Here is a 21289-nt window from a genome sequence, read left to right on the forward strand (position 1 = left end):
TCTAAACCTCCCATGGTCTGGGATACCCTTCAAAAACATTCAGCAGATTTTTGCAGTTTTTCAAAGTTCCTGTTGCTGGCTGAGGAATGTTTTTCCATGGTGTATCTGTACATTTACTTTGGAGGCTGGCTGTCTTCTCAGGTGCACAGAGCTAACCCTACCCTATTTTGCAGGTCCTCTTTCAGCTCTGGGTAGGGCAGAGTTCAGAATTCTTCAGAAGGCTGGTGCTCCTCCTCTCCCCAGCCAATACATCTCCCAAGCCCTTGGTCTCCCCTGAACAGCTGCCTCATCATATCTTGTCTGATGTGACTCAAGGTCTACCTCATACACATACTGCCTGCTTAGAGGAGCTGAAGCGAAGCTATGAGTTTTATCGGTACTTAGAAACTCAGCATCAGTTGGGTTTTGAACGGCCAACCAGAACAAAGCAGAAGTCAAGAGAGCTGAACAGTCTTCACACAGCAGTACGCAGCTTGCAGCTTCATCTCAAGGCACTGCTCAATGAGTAAGTTTACACGTGAATTAAGAGACTATGCCTGTAGGAAGAAAGCTTCAGACTTTGGGTTGTCAGCTTGTATCTCAGATTGAAAACAAAAGGCAGATACACATAGTCATTGCAATCATAGGCATATCTTCACATAATATGGGGTCAAAGATCCTTGGTTCAATATGGAATCTGTTATTGTTTTCTGGTTATTCTTTTAAGTATCTGGTGAAAAAGCTAAGCAGTGCATTAAGATCCTGCCTTGCTTGTGTCAGTCCCTTGAAAAAATCTGAAAACATACTTATCTTTCATTGATTTTGCAACATAACAAATGCTTTATAAGGAAGTTCAGCTTGTAGTAACTACCTAGTAAATATTTTTAAAGATTTATCACTGCCTTAGTGAAATAGTTTAAATTGTCCTACTCCTTTAATCTTACATACAAGAATTACTATAACAAATGTAGGTGAGCAATGTATCTTGATGTGGAGAAAATGATCTTATTTTTTAAATTTTGCGGCATCTTTGAGGAGTTGGCTGAATTAGAGTCTTAAAACTTGAAGAAAATAACAGGATATTAAATACTTAAAGGAATGGTGAAGTCAAATATTTACTATTATTTATTTCTGTTCATCTCCTCATCACTTAGGGTAATAATTCTTGAGGATGAACTTGAAAAACTTGTTAGCACTAAGGAGACACCTGAGTTGACAACAGAAGCCCATCAGGTTCTGGAACAAAAACTAAAGTTTATTCAGCCTCATATCCAGGCAAGCAACAGCTGCTGGGAAGAAGCCATTTCTCAGGTGGAAAAAATGAGTGGAAGAAACCCAAATAAAAAAGGTAAATGTGAGAGATTAATTTAGCAACTAATGGAATACACTTTAGAGATGGAATGGTAGATGTGTCAAAGACAGCATTCAGCCCATGGATCAGAATTTTACCTGAAGAAGGTCTTATAACCATACACTTTGAAAAACTATGTATGTATTGCAGACTTTTTCATTGTGATGGCCTTGAAGCTTTTGTTTCAGGAAAAAATGTAAAAGTGTTAAGTCAGTCCAGTAGGCATGCAGATTCAGATTGTTACACTTCCAGGAGTAGATCAATATTGGCTTTTTGCCTTTGATTGGTGTATCACATGTGAAGGGACAGGATTTTGATCAATTGTCCCTGAGATTTTCATTTATTTACTGCATAAAAATTATGTAGTTAATTGAAATGACAGTGGCATTGTCATGAAACTTTCTTGACAATGACATTTCCTGGAACATTTTAAATTGTAGAGAATGTCTTGAGCATATAATACTCATTTACCTGCTCTCTCAGAGAGAGTGAGCTAATCTTCTGTAAGCTTAAAAGTCATACTGAGCAGCATATCCCAAAGTTTTGCCTTTTGCCTTGCCCTCTCCTTAGTGACCTGTACTGCCCATGCTGTTCTCCTTGTAATCACAACTAGCTTAAATAATGGAAGTGAACTTAGACTCTCCTAACATGGAGTTGAACCTATAATTTCTAATCTTTCTTTTTTCCAGGAGCTTTTTTACTGTCCTAGGAAAGCACAGCACAGCATCTGAGTAATGCTGGTAATGGAGGCTGCATTAGCAAAATTACGACCTGGGGTATCAGCAAGTTACCTACAGAAATTCAAATTTGTAGTGAGCTAAGCTCTTAATGATATATGGGTGGGATATCCAGTAGATGGATGAAGATTGCTGTGGGCCAAGAGGCATGCAAGCTGACCTTGTTCATGCTTACATCAGAACTGGTAGCACTGGGGAGCCTAATGCCTGTATTAAGCAGACTCTGTACAGGTCCAGACACAGCATAACCAAATTTGTGTGTACTTTGCCTGATAGTCTTGTCTTACAACTTCTCTCTCGGTGCTGCAAAAACAACCTATGAGGATATTAGATGTAGTCTGATGCATTTGCATGTGCTAGCCTGTTGTGTTTTGTTGATGCCCTCCACAACCAGCAGTTCCACTGATTTTTTTCCCCCTTTCCTTAAATGTTCTTTCTAGACTGCACACCATAGTATTTTTAGTTATTTTAGTTTTTTTTTTTATACTTTGTGTATAAATTTCACAGCAGGCACTTTTATTATAACTTGCTTCCTTTTAAAGTTCAGTACAAAAATAACCTAGTGTGTGGTCTAGAAGGGAGGGATTGCATGGGAAATAAAAAATCCTTCACTTCCACTTTTGCCCAGTGACTTTCCTGGAAATGTGCTGGGATTGATTCTCTATTTTGCAACAAGTTTACTGAATTACTCCACAGGAGCTACTTTTAAATTATGTTGGTCATTGAAAACTATTTTTATCTGACTACATTTGACTTTCCTGATATATTTCTAAGCAGTCCAGCTTCTGCAAGCTGACATTTTCAAGCTGTGTGTGAAATCAAATCTAAATTTTCTGCTGTCTTTCTACAAATCTTAACAGTTTACCTGTCAGTCATGAGTTGGTAAATTACTTCATTAAAATATCTCTTTCTTTTTCAATGCTTCCTGAAATGTCTTTGGAAGAAGATACCTTCCTGCTGAAATAATATAACGGCTAAGCACATCTTTCTTTTGTCTTTATGCACTGTTAACCAAAACCAAATGAATCTTTTGACAAGAACTGTAGCGAGAACTCCATGGTAGTAGGACATTGTGTTTAAGTGGATGCCTAGCACTTTTGCTGCAATAGATGTTTAATTCAACTAACTAGTTCAACTAGTACAGCAGTGGGAATACCATTTTCAATGTCAGTTACGAACGCTGTTGAAGAGCGAGCTGTTTCTGGTGGCTTAGACCCAGTTTTGAGAGGAGATATTTCAGAGCAGCCCTGCCAAGAAGGACTTAGGGATACTGGTGGATGAGAAGCTGGACATGAGCCGGAAATGTGCACTCACAGCCCAGAAGGCCAACCGTATCCTGGGACGCACCAGTAGAAGTGTGGCCAGCAGGTCAAAGGAGGTGATTCTGCCCCTCTACTCCGCTCTGGTGAGACCCCACCTGGGGTCCTGCATCCAGCTCTGGAGCCCTCAGCACAGAAAAGACATGGACCTGTTGGAGCAGGTCCAGAGGAGGGCCACAAAAATGATCAAAGGGGTGGAACACCTCTCCTACGAGGACAGGCTGAGAGTTGGGGTTGTTCAGCCTGGAGAAGAGAAGGATCTGGGGAGACCTTATTGCAGCCTCCCAGTACTTAAAGGGGGCTTCTAAGAAAGATGGGGACAAACATTTTAGCAGGGCCTGTAGCGACAGGACAAGAGGTAATGGTTTTAAAGTAAAAGAGGGTAGATTTATACTAGATCAATGGAAGAAACTTTTCACAATGAGGGTGGTGAAACACTGGCACAGGTTGCCCAGAGAGGTGGTGGATGCCCCATCCCTGGAAACATGCAAGGTGAGATTGTACGGGGCTCTGAGCAACCTGATCTAGTTGAAGATGTCCCTGCTCCTTGCCAGGGGGGTTGGACTAAGTGGCCTTTAAAGGTCCCTTCCAACCCACAGATTCTATGTTTCTTTGATTCTATGATTACATATCTATGTAATATATATTTGTTTAGTATTTTTAGCAGTATCTCATAATTGTGCTTAGTATTTAAACAAAGTAAGTCTTTTTTGCTTCTTCATCTATAAATGCAAAATGTATCAAGTATTTAAACTTACTGTTTGCTTGACTTTAGATCTTACCGTGTTTATATACTGAGCAAAAATATAGCTTTGCTTGTGCTTGGTTCTAACTGCTCTCAGCACAGGAAGGTTTCCTTCCATGAGAAGCAGAAGTCAGCTTAGCAGTTGCAGCGGCAAAGGGCCCATGTTGCTCCATGGAGAGGAAGAAACTGGGAACTCATTGCTCCATCCAGCATCAGAATGCTGTTGTTGAATGAGGAGTTGAAAGTTTCCAACCACTAAAGAGCTGTTTTGAACTGTGGGCTATCCTAGTTAGTTATGGCATTATCACTTCTTTTCACAGCAGTTTTGCATAAACAGTTGGATCTCCTTCAGCAAGCACTGCATGTGTCTTGCCCTAAAGTATTCTGTGTCAAAGCAGGTTTCTTACAGCTATGTTAAATAGTTTATTGTGTCAAACTCTGTCAAATAAAGCCTTTAAGTCTAACTGATTGAACATTCGTACACTCCCATCAGCATTTCATGGGTGGTGATATTAGTATATATTATAGTGTCTGGTTACTTTAGTGAATGCTGTTTGGCTTCTTCGTTTACAGGACGTGGTGTGCTTCTGGAACCCATGCTGTTAGACACTGATCATGTCAGATACAGAACAGAGCCTGAGAGCAAGTGGGTCTTTAGCACCTTGAGGGGAATTCACCTTTACTTAAATTCACTGGGTGATGATAGACTTATCTATAATTGATCTACATGTTGATCTTTGCCCACTTACAACATGAGTTGATTTTAGACTTTCAGCCATCTTTTCTTTATTCTTACACCTTTTTTTATTACTGATAACACTGTTTTACGACTTAAGACCTCGACAATTTGAGCATGTAGTAATCTGCTTCTAGTTTTACAGAATGGCATACCCTTTAGGCTAGTTACAGTGTTGTTTTAATGACCTTTGAAATAATATTCCTCAAACTGTTTAAATTCCATCCTTTTTCCTTTTAAACTGTCTCTATCTTTGCAAATGTATACAACTTTTTTAGATACTTATAAGAGCAAGGCCATAGTACTCTGCTGCAAGCTCATGGATCTTCCAATCCTTTGATCCAGGAGAGGAACTAAAGCAGCAGCAGTTTTAGTTAAACACTGTGAATTCATGATCTTGAAGCCTGTCCTTAGCAATGGCATTAACCCCTGTAAGTGGCAAACAGAGCAGCCTATACATTATCAGAGCAGCTGGGTTACTCCTCTGATTTGGGAAGGCAAGCTTTTAATTGGTAACTTCCATATACTCTTCCAAATTTGTCTTCATACCTTCAGAAGCATATTTCTATTGTTGCTGTCATTATTATTATTAAAATTATTTTATTCCAGGCAGAGTTACACAATGGACAAGGGGGGGTTGATATTTATAAGATAAACATCTCATGTCAATTTTCCACTTACTTCAAATTTCACTACATGCTTCACCTTTCTTTTAAACTTTGCATTTAGATACTTCTGGAATGTCAAGTCTTTAGCTCAGCCCAGGCAACTAGGGAATTACTTACTTTCCTTGTTTGCAAAAGTGTAACCGAGCACCGTTAAAATTGTCATTAAAGAGAACTGCCTACTTTCAGAATACCATATCTAAGTATTCAATGTATGGATTAGAAATTGAAAATAGGGATAGTTGGGGCTTGGCGAGGTCATCTATCCCATTTCTGTTCTCAAGGGTAAACTAGTTTTTTTGAGTAAATGTTGTTTACCTGTTCCTAAAAACCTCTCTTCAGAGACGTTTTACAGTATTTCCAGGCATCTATTCCAGCACTTAATTCCATTACCAGTAGAAAGTTATTACTGAATGGAAGTATCTCTTGCTGCAATTTAAAAGTGGTACTTTTGATCCACCCACAATGGAAATTCATTTCCTCTTGATAGCTCTTACATTTTTGAAGACAGCTAATGTGTTTCTTTCTATCTTCTCTGCATGACTCTGTATCCTTCAACTCTTCCCTGACAGCTATACTTTACATAGTCCTCTGATCATTTCCACTGTTTTTCTCCGGACTCCCTCTAGTTCGTCCACAATATTATTGAATGAATGAGCCCCAGACTGGGAACGATGTTCCATCCACATCCTGATCAGTGCCAGAGTAGAAATGTAGTTTCATGTGTCTAACAGCCAGTGCTGTTGTTTATATGTACTAGTACGTAGTTTGGCTTTTTGCTTGCAGCAGGGTATAGTTGACTACTAGGCTCCTCACATTTTTTTCTCAGTCGTGCTGCGCAGTCAGTTGTCATATATTTGTGTATTTGACTATTCCAAAGCACAAAATTTGCAGCCACTGTCACCAAACTGCTGTATCTGAAATCCAGTTCTTCCTGGGCTCTCTGATTTTCCAGTGTTATTTTCAATTCTAATTATGCCCTTCAGTATCCTTACAGATTATCCCAATGTCAGCAGATTTAATGAGCTTAAACACTTTTCTTTCACCCATTGGAAATACTAAAGAGTATTGGACTTGAGACATATTCTCACTCAATATATTGTTCCTGTCTGAAAATGGTAACTGTACTGTGATTATCCAGGAGACTATTCTATGCACCTAATAGCAGCTTCCCCATTTTGCTTATGACTATGTCATGACATAGTGTCAAAAGCTATACTGAAAACAATATGCTGGATGTCTTTGGCTTCTTTCTATTTATAAGACCTGTTACTGCATTGGAAAGTGGAATTGGAGTGACTTGACATCTTCTGTTCTCAACAAACCCACACTGGCTGTTACTTATCTCCTTGCTATCTTCCAAGTAGCTCCCTGTATATTTTGCTTGATTAGTTCGTCCAGTATTTTCCAATTACTTGAAGCTGATTTGCCTATAATTTTCCATCTTATATTTTACTTCTCTTTTTAGCCTTGGGCACCAAGTCTCTTTTCTGGTTTTACCAATTTTTCTTGCCTTCTGCTGGTTTTCAAAGTCTATAAGATTTTTGAGATTTGTTAGTTGAAGTATTTCAAGGTGAGTTTCATCAGACCCAGTTTATATCAAAATAGCTACATTATTTCAGTGCTCTCTAACAGTGTTTCAATGTATTCTAACCATCTTTCTCACCATTTTTTGTTGTGTGCGCCAATCCTGCCTAATGAAAATGCCTGGACCCTGCCTGAGTGAGTCAAAAACATCATTCAACACTCAGTATTTTTCTTTTTTTTAATCTCTTTTCTTCTTTCCTCCTAAAGGCAAACCTGAAGTTTCCTGTGACAACCTACAGCGTACTACAGTACCTTTAACACAGCCTGCCATATACATAGAAAACAAAGATCCAATCCCTGAAGAGCAGGTAAAAAAAAATAGGACCATTTAAAATAATAATTCAGGCTTGTTTGCTGTACCCATTCCTTTTTCAGTTGCTTGTGCAGTGACTTTCTTGTCTTGCCAAGACAGATCAAGTAGGTATCCAGTGCCATTTCATAACTGGATTTATGGAAAAAAAATTACGTATATTCCTTTTGCTATTCCATGGAGTGGTATTCCCCATTCTGGAAAAAAAAAGCACTAGCATTCATTTCTTCTCATATATATTATTAGAAATAAGTGACAAAAGGAGAGCAGCAACACAAGTCAGAGTAATACAGGGAAAAAAAAATTGCTAAGGGCAGTATATAGAGTCCTAACTGTATATTGTTAGATGAACTGACACAGCTGCAAAAGGTACAAGCTCCAGAACAAACCAGCTTTAATAGTTTTAATAGTCTCTGCATTTTTGAATACCTACAGCACTGTGACACTGAACAGTTTTGTGTTGTTTGGGGAACTCGTGTGTGATGGTTGGGCCATCTTGAAGAGAGGCTGGCTGCCTCCATCCCAGAACTGAGTGACAGATGCATTCTGACAGTAGATTGAACACCCATGCTCTGCTCTGTCCCTCCCTCGCCTTCTCCCCAGCCTACACCACATGTATTCTCTCTAGATTTTTTTTTCCATATCAAAGAGCTGGGACTAATGACTTTACTGTCTCTCTGTTATAACATAAATGGAGCTCTGTTTTTTTCATGCTTGTAAGCCAATACAGTTAAAATTGGAGGAGTTTGCTTTCTCAACATCCTCTTAATAAGGATTTACATAAGTTAAATTAGCAAGAGGCCTGACTGAGGAAGAATTGCTTACAGTGTGAATTAAATAAATAAATAAACCCGCATCAGCATTGCTTATTTCCACCTATAATTGAGAAATGGACTCCCGTTTTCAAGGTATAGCTCTTGATCATACTTGTGAATGAAAGTAAATCTTAGGTGACTGCAGTAATGTTAACTTTCAATGAGTGCGCTTGCTCCAAAATTATACAAATATAACTGGGAGCAGCGTCAGATCCACTGGCTGTGCTCAAACAGGGGTCCATCCTGTTACTGTGGTTGGCTTGTGTTGAGATCACTTGATCGTGCATCAGATCCCCTGTAGGACAGGGACTACACTGACAGTGAAGCTCAAAATATTTTTTCTTCTTTCTTTCTTTAGGAATTGGAAGCATATGTTGATTATTCAGATACAGAGAATGAATACAAAAGAGAAGATTTTTACCGCTTTTCCCAGGAAGAAAGAGAGAGACAAGAACGAGAGAGACAGGAATCTAAGAGGGTGTTACAAGAATTGAAATCTGTACTGGGATTTAAAGCTTCAGAAATAGAAAGACAGAAATGGAAACAGCTGCTATTCAGTGACCATGGTAAGCACATTTTTTGAAAATTAATTCCTTTCAAAGAAAGGGTAGGTGTCTGCCATCAACTTCTGACTATGTTAAAATTCAGACAATGCTTAGCTGTGGTAGTGTCCTTGATAGAGCTGTGTGGCCTTAGTTTGCTATTCCATCTCTTTGTATTACTTGTAGCAATCATTTTACTATGTATTGAAAAGAACTTAGAGAAATGGGAATTTGGCTCTAAACAAAATATTGAGCTAAAATATTAAACACACAAAATGTTAAGACAGCATAAAGAGAACTGTCAGGCTATAAACCACGGAAACTGCACTGATTTTCTTTAATGGCTTCCCAGTAAATTTGAATTTTAATCAGGGTGCATAAATAAATTACTTCTCAGAATTCAAAGAAACCATCAGAAATTATCCCAGACTTAAGAAAATATATAAGTTAAAGTGAAGAGCTAGACTTTGAAATATTAAAGGCTCATCAGAGAGTAAGACTGACTTTTGTTTCCATGAGAGAGCAAGTATACAGAATATGGTTTTTAAAAAAAAAAAAAAAACACGCTAACAAGAAGAGTTCTTCCAAACTTTACTGACTCTGAGGACTGCTGGGTAGCTGCATCCACTTGCAATTGAAGGCAAGAACATGAAGATTTTTCTGGTCTTAACAAGACAGTCTGTCTCTGTTCCAGCAATAAGACTGGATACAACTTGATTCCTTTCACTGCTTGAGCTGTTTCATTTATTACCTTTAAAATTGGCAGTAATTTGTCATTTCCTTTTTCCCTTTGTATTCCCATTTTCATTCCTTCCTCTTAAAGACAGGTTAGGAAAAGCCTTCTAAAAATTTAATGTTCCGTGTTATGAAAAACAACCCTGGCATATGTCTGGTAACATATCCAAGGATTCTGCCTCTGCCAGTGTCTACCAGAAAAAAAGACCATGGATTGCATCTTTCAATAATTTAGTGGGAATACACAGTAACAGACCATACCTGTTTATGAGACTGTTTCTTTTGACATCAAACCCACAAAAATGTGTGTTCTTCACAACTTTCTTCTTTATGTCCATTTAGCTGCAACTGTGGTACAAGAAATCACTTGGCCATTGGTATTCACTTCCCTTCTCGTTGAGTTATAAAAACCTAAAACATCAGATTGCATCAGAGTGTGCTCAAGAGTAGGATTTCAGTATTATCCATCTGGTGTTAGATGCGACATCACGCAACTCTTCACATGAATCTCTTGAATTCTTCCTTCCCTCCCTTTGAAGGGAGACAGAAGGAATCCCACCTCCAGTTCAAGTCTTGACAGATCTAGGGACTGCTGCAGAAAGAGTTCTTGTCAGGAGAGCTTGCATAAGATATTTCCTTACCTAGGTTAGGAGCTGATATCTGTCTACGTCAGTATATCCTCAGGTCATTTGTGGCCATAGCTGGAAAGAGTCATCTGACTCCTGTAGTCTTCACCTGAAAGCCATTGTGGCTCATGTTGGTTCCTTTCCTCGCCATGTATAGATATTATATTGTTTTAGGATTAGAGATTCAATGGTAGGGAGGGAGGACAGTGTGATTTCCTCCAGCTGCCTAGGACTAACCATTGATTACTTCCATCCTGTACAAAACTGGAAAACACAAGTGAGGTTCATGAGATTAATTAATACTGTCTCCTTTTGGCTCAGAGACTATGTGTGTCTAATCTGAAAGACTGATACGGACAACAAACATAACATCTTCTACTGGTTTTTAAGGAATTTCTTCATTATTTCTTCAAAAGAAACACAAGTCTGTTAAATATGGCATAATGAACCCTGACATATTACTGCTGCAGCCTTTAATTTATGCATACACATGCGTCATTCCTTAAAGAAACATTTTTGTGAGCTGTGCTTTCCACATTTCTGACTTGCTTTATCTTGAAGAATTAAACCCAGAAAGGTTCATATTCTTGTCTCCACTGGCCCAAGCCAATGGGTGTCAGTGATACCACACTTTTTCATAGCCCTCTTAAATCTTGCTTTTACAGGACAATTGTATTCCAGAAATCCTGCATTCTCCTAACTTGAGATTATTGTGAAAAAAGACCCTGAAATATTCGAAGGCTTTAATCTGTTAGTCAAGGCACCAACAAGCTGTTCTGATTTGTTAAAGGTTTTGGTTCGTTGAAGGAGGGTCTTGTGAGGGTTTCCACATAAAAGAGATCAGCTCCAAACAAGTTGATATGTCTAAAGAACACAGCATAAAGTCAACTGGAGATGACAGGTTGTCTTCCAGAAGAAAAACATCATCTTAGCAGAGCACCAGACTAAAGCAAATTTTCACAGTGCCAGTGCCATGATAATACTGCTTACAAGTCTGGGCAGTAGAAAATCTATAGGAGTTTAGGTGAGCTTACTTTTTTGGTCCTTTGGCATCCTGTTGAGCCAGTAAAATGGAAGTGCTTTTGAAGAGGTCTGTGAAGTTGTTAGTGGCTTCATTTTCATTTGTCAAATGTTGTAAAACAACTTTCTCATGATGCAGAATCACTTCTAACCTTTCCTCTAACCTCTCCCCCTAAGAAAGTTCATTCTGTCAGTCGCTGCATTGTACTCAGCTGTTTCCCCTTCTGCCACCTTGTCCATACAACAGTTTTTATACAGCTGTTTCTCAGATTTGGAAAGCTACACTCTGAGAATTGATGAATTCCACCCTGCTTATTAACTAATCAACTCAGCAAATAGGCCAGCTACCAATCTGAAGTATCTATTTATTTTTCAAGAAATTTTGGCTTTGGAAGTATTCTTTGGAGGAAGTAGGCAACAAGTTTGCTCCCAGACTATAAGATTACTGTACATATTCCTGCCTCTTCAAGCAAATGGGCAGAAATAAGCAGCAGCATGTTTTTTAGATGATGGGGAAAGAACTACCCCATTAACAGTTGAGGTGAGTCTGGTGCAGGGCTCCTTCAGTATATAACAAACAATACAATACAAATTCGAAGACACAGTCTTTCAGTGTGCTAATGACAATAATTATCGATGTGACAATCATAATGATGTGCCTGCCTTCAGCTAAAGTAAATATTACTGAAATAGGATGAGATGGAAAAATCCTAATACCGTAAATTTTGTTTCCCATGAAAAGTTTGTGTATTTCCCAGAGTTATTTTCATCTCTGCTTACAGGGGTAAAGTCAGAATGGAATTAGAAAGGGAAATGCTACTTGGGAATCTACTGTTGCCGCTCATTTATGTTCGTGCTGCTACTCTAATGGAGCTACTGCAGTTTAGGGAATCTGTTACTTGGAAATGGACATTATATCGTTTTCTTAAAAAGAAAGACGTCTGTTCTTCAAGAAGTGATTGTACCAAGTTATTCTAACCCTTAACACTGGGAGGAGAGACTTCCTGGCAAGCATCCCGTTGCTGGCAATGGGACTCGCTGCTGCTACTAACTTCAAGAAAGTCTAAATTAAACCACACTTTATTTGTGAGGACACCTTACCTGACTGTATGAATACGTGTTGTATTTATATGTTGTGGTGTATAAGATCAGATATATTGCCTATAAGGACTTTTTCCATGTACCAGCTGTCTTGATTGGATTAGGTAAACTGTTGTTTAAAATGAAGACAGTTCAAATCTGCATGCAGTGCAGTAGTTTTACTTGTTTTTCTCTTTAACGTTGAATGCATCATCTGTGTTTGATGCCAGTTTTAAACATGATCACTTTTGTGCTGTCTCTTTATGTCACAGATTTTAAGGAGTAGTTACAACAAGTAGCTATCACATTTCACTTCAGCTTTGTGATTAGAAAACACTGTTTTATTTTAAGTTTTGATTGACTGTGGTTTTTGTTTCTGTTGTTTTGTGGGTTTTTTAATCCATTTTGACCCTTACAATCTTGCATCTTTTCAGACACAAATAAATTATTTATATATAGCAGCTTGCTTTTAGTTATCATTTAATTTTTTTCCCCCTTTTTAAGCTGCAGTGAAACCCTTGTCTCCTGTAGAACCGCTGAAGCTACTAAATAATTTGGAATCATATATGAATTCAGATACAGAAAAGCAGAACTGCAGCCAAAGTTGTGTTAAATCTGAAGAAAAAGACTCTAATCCAAAAGTGAACGCTGCTGATAAAAGCAGGACAGAGTATTTGTATGAAGATCCTGAGATGGAGAAAAACAAAGACAGTACTACTGATGAAGGTATTTCTACAGGGGCTGAAGAAAGAATGTGTTATCAGCATGAAGGGGATGTTGAAGAACTCAAACTGAGTGATATGGATGGAGTAGAGGTTTCACAGTCTCCCTCTAAGGATGCATTACATTCAAAAATCAAGCATCGGCTGGCCCAGCTCCACATATCAACAGATTTAAACTTCACATCTGGTCTGGCTGCACAAGTTGCTGCCAGGTCTTTCGCTTTTACTACAATGCAAGAAGAGACTTTTGGAGATGAGGAGGAAGAAGAAGAGGAGGAGGAGGAGGGAGAGGAGGAGGAGGCGACGACACAGAATCGTGAAGATCTTGTGGAGGACTGTGAGAATGAAGATAGAGGCTCTGAAAGGGAAGGAAAAGTATACGTCTGAGCTGAACTTTGTTAAACCAACAGCAGGCAATTTGATCGAAAAACTAAGGTAGGGGTTTGAAAATGAAAATACTGGATGGAAAGAAAAGGAGACCTAAATATAATACATCTTGTTCCCTAAGTTTGATACACTAAATTGGACTTCGAAATATATTGAAAATTTGCAGGTAAGAGAAGTTTAGGCTACATCCAAGAAATAGTTGGCTGTTGCCTTTTTAAGATCCTAGTGGTGGGTTTTGGAATTTATGTTTGTGTTTTCTGTTTTATTTATTTATATGACAATGTATTGTGTTGGGTTTTTTTCTGAAAAGCAGGAAAAATGATGTCTTGAATTACAACAGACTCTGTGTTTTTGCTTTCTGATTCTATTGTCATGCTATCAGTGTTAGTTCCAATAAAAAAGCCAGGACATTTTTTTTGGAAGAACCTGAACTGTTCCCTGTGATCTTCGCCCACCACTTTTGTTTCACTTCTTGTGTCTGCAGTGTGTTGGCTAAGACACCATAGGCATTTGTGATTCTGTGGCTAGTTATGTGGCTCCCAACTAAAATGTGGAATGTTAAATAAAAACTTGAAAGACCTAGTATTTGATGTGTCCTGGGGTATGGGGCTGAAATAGTATAAAGTTAGTCATGCTTCATATTAAGGTTTATTTAGAATTCTATGAAGGGTTAATAAATGATTCCTAGATGTTGTAATTCATGTTAGAGATGTGTAGTATGTGTTAGGGAGGGTTATAAGCATATCAGTGGAAAGTACTGTAGACAGTTAGAAATCTGTTGGGTTGATAAGAGACGCAAAGTAAATACCTATTTATTTAAACAGCTATTAATTATTTGTTAACCTTTTGTAAATTGAACCTTAATATAATGTTTGATTTGATATAATGATTGATTGTACATTTTTGTTTATGTCTTGAAGTAATTTTCTTAAAGCAAAATTATCTGAGTGCTTATCTTAACAACATACAGTATTTTGTTTAAACAGCATACTTGCTTTTGCCTAATGTTCTTTCATTTTTCCTTAGATCACAACTATAACCTGTGTGATTAAGAATCCATGAGAGAAAAAGAATTGTGTATTTTCTAAGGTGTAGCTTGTAACTTAGTGGTAGAGTATGTTCTTCTGTAACCTGTGAAGGTTAGGCTAAGATGATGAAATGCTGTTTCATTTTCTCTGTGGTAAGCAATTTTTTATCAAGTCTAGAACGACTGCTTTGGATAAATTGTGTTTGAAGCATTGTCAACGCTTCTGAAAAAGAAGTCTTCCTCACCCTTGACTTGAGATCCTTGAGTTCACAAAGTGCCCAGCTATTTTTTGTTCCTTGCCAACTGTTCTGACTGCCTAAAAGTATGTTCCATTAATATTTTTCCATGAACTCATCCACCAGCATCTCATGATTTGATGTTGTGTATCCCAGAACTGATACTCCTGAACTTTTCCCATGGGATCCAAATCTTAGTTTACAATGTGTATGTCTATGATACCATGTTGGAAATATGATCAGATTTACGATATGAATTAGCACTGTCCTCACAATTTCGGATAAAGTCAGTAGTAGCATGAGTGCTTTGCATTGCTACTACAATAGGTTTCAGATCTCACATTTATAAAAGTTGCTAGCTCTTTGTTCCTTTGCTGCAGCCCTTAGCAAAAGACCTGGAGAATCTACTTCGGCAGCTCACTTGGGACCTAATTTTAGAATACATTGGTCTTGGTGATGAAGCTGGCCTAAGAAACTTCATCCATCATTAGTTGTTCATTTTCACCAATCAGCTGCGTCAGCACAGGTTTTTGTGGCCATGTTATAAACCAGCTCACTGAGTCCACTTAGGTCAAAGATCTAGGGTTTATCTAGGGATTTAGGGGTTATTTTTCACCATTCTTATTCCAGTGATGCAGCTTACAGCATTTGCCTCCAAACAGCTGTATCGGCACATACCGTGTTGCTGGCATGAGACTCAGGATTGCTCACATTTACATTATTGGCAAAGATGATGTAGTGTGAAATTACAGCCTTGACATTAGACATGGGTGCGATCAAAGGATGACTTTTTGGAGCAAGTTCTGATCCTACTTTGAACAAATAGATTTTCTACAAGCAATTTAACTGATTTCCATGGTCTTACTTAATACAATCTTAGAAGCTGCACATATGAACACCTGGGCTGACTTGCTTTCTCTGCCTCTCATCACATCTATATATAACAGCCATCAGGTCATCTATTTTGATTTATTTAATATTCCTCCTGCAGAAAAATATGTCTAACAGTGTACAGCACACAAAGCATGGCTTTCCTTGATTTGATAACCAGGTTCCATCTACATATAAATAGTCTGTTATAATCCAGATTTCCTCATAATTACGTTATTTGAAAGGACTGTGCATACATGCTGTAGATTCCTTCAAGAACCTGACAGATTTCTTGGCAATCATAATTTATTGTTGCATTTAAAATTATATATATCAACACACTGAAGTGTACATTAGTGCTAAAGAGTTGTGTTAATATATTGAACTTGTCGAGGTCTGAGTGCTGTTCTCTATTCTTTGGCTTATTACTCTAGAAGGGGATTTTTGTGAAAACAGAGCATTTACTTCTTAGAACTTTGTAACTTTTTGAAACATGTTAATCAGGAAGCCCACACTAAATAATGGGTTATGCCAAAGGATATCAGCAGCCAAAATTCTTTGCAAAGAGCAGAGCTAACAATGAATGCATTTTCCCTATTCCATTTCCAATTAGCAGCTCTGTGAAGTTGTAAAAAAGCAAGTGATTATGTAGGGTTAAATAATTTCTTCTCCTCCTGACCCACCTGAAAGGCACTTCAAAGGTGATACTTGCTTCTTAGGTTGGATTGCAGTCTAACACTACATGCTTTATGTCACTTAACTTTACAGCTAAAGATCTAGGTAAACGCTTAAATGTGGACAAAGATCTATGATAAAAAGATTACTTGTCTCTTTTTTTTAAGTGCATGTCTTTATGACAGAAATTAAACAGTGCTGTAAGGGAAGCATGTTTTGAGAATTACAGATAATAAAGAATCTTTCAAATGGAGTCAAATTTGCCTGTGTCAACTGTAAGCAAGATCCGCAAATGTGAAGGCTTCTGCTATAAATTGCAGTAATGAGATAATTTTATTCCTGACGGAGGATTACTAGACATCACTGAATTTTGCACTTCATTATCCAAATACTAGATGAAATCTGGTAGAGTAGCCAGTTTTACTGAGGTTTCAGACTTTGTCCTGAGCACATCTATATGTTTTTGATCTGACTGTTTACAGTATTAGAAATTTTTTGTGCATCTGAAGTGCAGACTTTGCAACTGTCTTACTAATTTCTTTGCTACTAAAAAGGTATCTAAATGGTGGACTCTGTAGAGTTTTTGGCCCACAGTGAACTTTGTAATCTTGTAGTCTGTCCCTTTTTTTCTTTTTTTTTTTTCTTTTTACTTTTCAACAGAAACAAGGGGTCAAGCATACTAAACTGCCCTTGTTTTTTAAAGTATTTAGGTGAAGGGCTGATGATGCTCTGCAAGTGGCTTGTTCCCAGGGCTAACTACGCTTCAGAATTAACTGGGTTTTGTAGTGTCTCATCTGAAAAAGAGGGTAGAGGGTGAGAAAGGCACCTGGTCGTGTAAAGGGTCAGGCTACTCTGGGGTCTTGCCTGTGACTAATAGCAGATGATGAGGGAAGGGTATGAGAAAAGCGAAACTGTGTAGTGATGTTTCCCCAGGCTACTTCCCAACAATTTATGTCTCAGGGACTTCTTAAGCCAGTCGTGGCTGTCAGCTTAACAGGTCTTGATGGAGTCCTCTTCCATAAATTTGTTCAATCTCATGTTTGGACAATTATTACTAGTCCCAATGTCAGTATGCACTCATCTTTATCACAGTCTTTTACAAACAAGATTTGTCAATAATGTTTTTTTAATTTTCTTTTTCAAACTGAGGAAGCCCACTTCTCTCAGTCCTTCCGCAGAGGGCACATTTTCCACCTTTTGGTTGCTTTCCTTAGAAATCTGTCAGGGTTTTGAAGTATAATGACCAAAGTGTGGTGCAGTACTGCAGACAACCTCAGCAGTGCTGAGTATGGAGTAATTGTCACCTCCCATAAAACACTGAACCATTCAAATATATTTGAGTCAATATAGAAAAAAAATCTTTTCAGATCTTTTACCCTGAGCTATTAGGATGACAAATGAAAATATTTGGTCAAATGGAGGAGAAATATTTGTTCACTGTCAGCGGGATTTGGTTGGACAATGTTTTTCTTTGCTAATAAAACAAAAAGTTGTTAAATCAAAATGATCTTCCAACAACTGCCACCTGGTCACACACAAACTAAAGAAGCCAAACAACACTTGTTCAGCTTGATTTTTCAGAGCTGTTCTGATCTCTGGTGAATAAGCATGTATCACACAATATATTATCACACAAGAGTATGGATATATGGATATCGGAGATCAAGCTGAAGGCTTCTGTGGCTAATTTTTAAAATGCCTGGAGGTGAGCTTTATCCATATTCTCATGATATGTTTTTATTTTGCCATCTTGAATTTTAAATGCCAAAAAATACACTTTGGTTTATTTGACTTGGAAATTTGTGGAGTAATCAGGTAAGTGGCAATGGTACTGTAACTGTGGTAATAAGACATGGTCATAGGTAGGGGTAAAGATCTACCTACTGTGAACTTTGCTTTGTAGACAGATACAGCAATATAGTTTGAGCTACAGATCAGTATGTAACTGTTCTCGATATTCTGCCTCACCTTTCACACTGCCATCTCAAGTTATTGTCAGGTTTGTGAGAATAAAATTTGACCCAACAACTTGAATGCACTGTTAGCCCATTTTACACTTTCTGAATTGAACATTGGATTCTGAAGAAGCGACTATAATTTAGCAGATGGGAAAAAAGGGTTTGTTTCTCCATTACAAAGTGGCTTATTTTAAAAGGGCTGAATAGGACCAAACTTGGATACTGTCACATGATCAGCATATTTTTGACCTTTATACCTTCTCAGCTTTAAATCTTAAAGGACAGTCAGTTTTAGGGATCCAGTTCTATAGCAGTTTAAACCAATCCAGGTCCAGGCTGCCATGGCCCTGCCATGGCTGTGCAATCTCAGTCCCTCCTTTAGGCTGGCTGTTGTAACCAGTCAGTGATTTAGGACACGGATCTGGCTGAAAATGCACCAGTGCTTTAACTGTCAGCTGGCTCCCTCAGCTAATTCATCGTGTGGTTGGAAGAGCACTAGTGGCATCTCAGGGGAGCAGGAGGGCGTGCGTACCTGGGTAATGAGGAATGCCATAGTTCAAATTTAAATCAGTTTGAATTAATCTTTATATGCTGTGAGTTGACAACATTAGTGTCTGTACTGAAGTGTACTCAACACGTTGCTTCCTTCATCTCCTCATGTTTTTTGTTGATTGAGGATGATGCCACGCATTATTTTGCTCACTCATTTTGACTCCATTTTTTTTGTTCTACAGGCCTAGGCTGCCCAAGACCTGTTGTGTCTTACTCCATAGAGTCTCTAAAACTGAATTTATCATGCATGTCTTTTTTCTGTTTTCTGTTTTCACCTTTCTGGTCCCTGTGACACCCATGGTTCTCCCTTTACCGCCACTCTTGAGAGTTTCAGATTTTAAAATACTACTCAAATTCATTTTGTTTGTGTTTGTAACACAGCTTGATTCTTCTGTATCTTCAGCATTGGAATGATTAGATTAGAAATGTATACTGATGTTCCCAGTTGACTTGAGAACTGAAATAGAAGGCAGATACCATAATGGGGACTTCTGCAGTCAAAACAGAAATAATAACATACGGCAGCTCAAATTTATACCACCCTTTTGGTGTATATTGGCTTTTATAAGTAATTCTGGCTTACTGAAAAACACCAGTTGTGTTTTAGAAATAACTGCAATTCTAGTGCAAGGTCCCAAAATAAGTGTCATTATTTGGCTTGATTTGTGCTCAATTCTTAATATGTAAAGACTGCTTCCCGATCTCCTCCAGCTGCATGGACGAGAACTGAAAATAATCTCAGCTTTCAAAATAGAGAGTGACCAATGCTTTCTGTTACTTTGTGGTATTAAAAAAGAGGTCCATTCCTAAATAAACAAAAAGTGAAAACTCAGTCCTTAGTATCTTCAGTAGTCATTACTAACAGTGAATCATGCATTTGATCTCAATAGATGCACCATCAATGAGCGCTGTTTATAATGTTTGAGATATGTGTTTTAATAATAATAATAATAATAATAGGCTTTATGTGTATTATGGGATAAAAGCCAGAATTCAATGAATTGTCCTCCAGATCTTTCATCCAAAGCTACAGCTGGTCAAATTTAAATAAGTTCATGCTGTCTGTTCCTGTACTGCTTGGTACGACATTGTACTCAAAGTTTTTAGTGTCCTCACTAAGTGAGTGTTCACAGATGGGCTGCATGCACCTGTGTGCTCAAGGTCAGCAGAGCTTGTAGACATCATAGAACAATGCTGAGTGAAACTCATATAGGAGCAGGATGCCTCAGAAGGACTTTGGATTTATTGTCTCTGCCTTGCTCTATTGCAGCATCCATGCCATATGCCATCCCACTCATAAACTTTTTTCTTTCTCAGCTTTCCTCTTCATAGACCACAGAAACCAGTTGTGTTTTTTTGTTTGTTTGTTTCTTGCCTAGGTTACTTATCCTATAATACACCAGGTAATATATTTCCAATAGAAGCTTAAACGTTAGTGGCCACGCAGCAAAACACAGGACCTGGGCACACAAGGGCTGGAGAAGCTCTTCTGGTTTGCCCACTTCTGAGAAGGGTTGTATTGAGGTGATTGACTACGGGGGTGCTGAGCTAGGCGTGATGACTTCACAGTCGTCTCGCAAAACTCCAGTCTTTGCTACGTCTATTCTTTCCTTCAGTGGTCTCTCTCTTCCCTCTTAGCAGTCTTCAGCTCTTCTCCAGCATTCTGCTGCTGACTCTTTAGGGACTTGGCCACTTCTCCCCTTCATTTCTGAACCCGTTGTCTAAACTTTATGAAATGGCAGGTTAGAGAGAACTCACACCAAGGCGCTGCTGCGCATTCCCAGTCAAAGACTCATAAACAGTAAAAAGGATTCTTAGGGCTGGTAACCTGTCTGTCCTGACTTTCCTTCCAGGGAGCTTTGACCTCCATTTCAACCTGGCCTTTCTATTCCTTCCTGGACTTCAGAACATTCACTTCCAGAAATCTCCCTTCTTAATGATCATAAGATGGTAATGTCTTCTCAGAAAGCCTGATCCTTGAACACACATGCTCCTCATTACATGAGTTTGCGTGTCTTTCCAACAGGAGGGTGGCACAGTTATGGCTGAGTCTGTGTTCCCCTAAATCAGCTTGCTTCTTCCTGCAGTAAGGGCTGAAAACATGCTCTCCAGTTGCTGTGCCAATGTGCTTTGGCTCCACAGCTGCCTAGCCTTGAGCTCTGGAAGCTCTGGGATCTAGCAGTTGTGCTTAAACTTTTCCCACTGTCAAAGAGCATGTGTTTTCAGAACACAATTACTACTAAATCTCCCCTGAATTGAACCATTTTGAATTTTTACTGAGCAGCATTAATGGATTATTTCTTAACTTAAGTTTGTGTGAGTTTTTAATGTATATATACACACACACACAATTCCTATTGTACGTATGTATTGCCAGGTATCACATCGAAAGGCTCGTCTAGTAAAGAAGTTGTATTTTTCTTGTATCAAACTTTTCAGTTACTTAGAAGATAAACAAAAACTTAATTCTTGCTGTCTAATGGCGAAAGAACTTAATTCTACCAAGCTGGCTGTGTGGAGGTATTTAAAATGCACACCGATGTTACACCCTTAATTAGAAAAGCTATGTAACCTTGTTTTCTCTTATCAAGGCTTTGCACCTGAGCTGCTGTGAG

At 38.4% G+C, this 21289-nt stretch overlaps 1 protein-coding gene across 1 annotated transcript in view; it reads left to right on the forward strand.

Moving 5' to 3' along the window:
• VEZT (vezatin, adherens junctions transmembrane protein) overlaps positions 1-13356 on the forward strand; it is a gene marked incomplete at both ends in the record, with an annotated part of 57263 nt that extends 43907 nt beyond the window's left edge. Inside the window, 5 exon segments of the mRNA XM_082008292.1 lie at positions 174-505; positions 1134-1327; positions 7327-7427; positions 8603-8810; positions 12752-13356. Coding sequence (XP_081864418.1) covers positions 174-505; positions 1134-1327; positions 7327-7427; positions 8603-8810; positions 12752-13356 — 1440 coding nt within the window.
• Between the last annotated feature and the right edge of the window lie 7933 nt (positions 13357-21289).

This window comes from Phaethon aethereus (assembly GCF_964289735.1).
Source record: "Phaethon aethereus genome assembly, chromosome: 1".
NCBI classification, from domain to species: Eukaryota; Metazoa; Chordata; class Aves; order Phaethontiformes; family Phaethontidae; genus Phaethon; species Phaethon aethereus.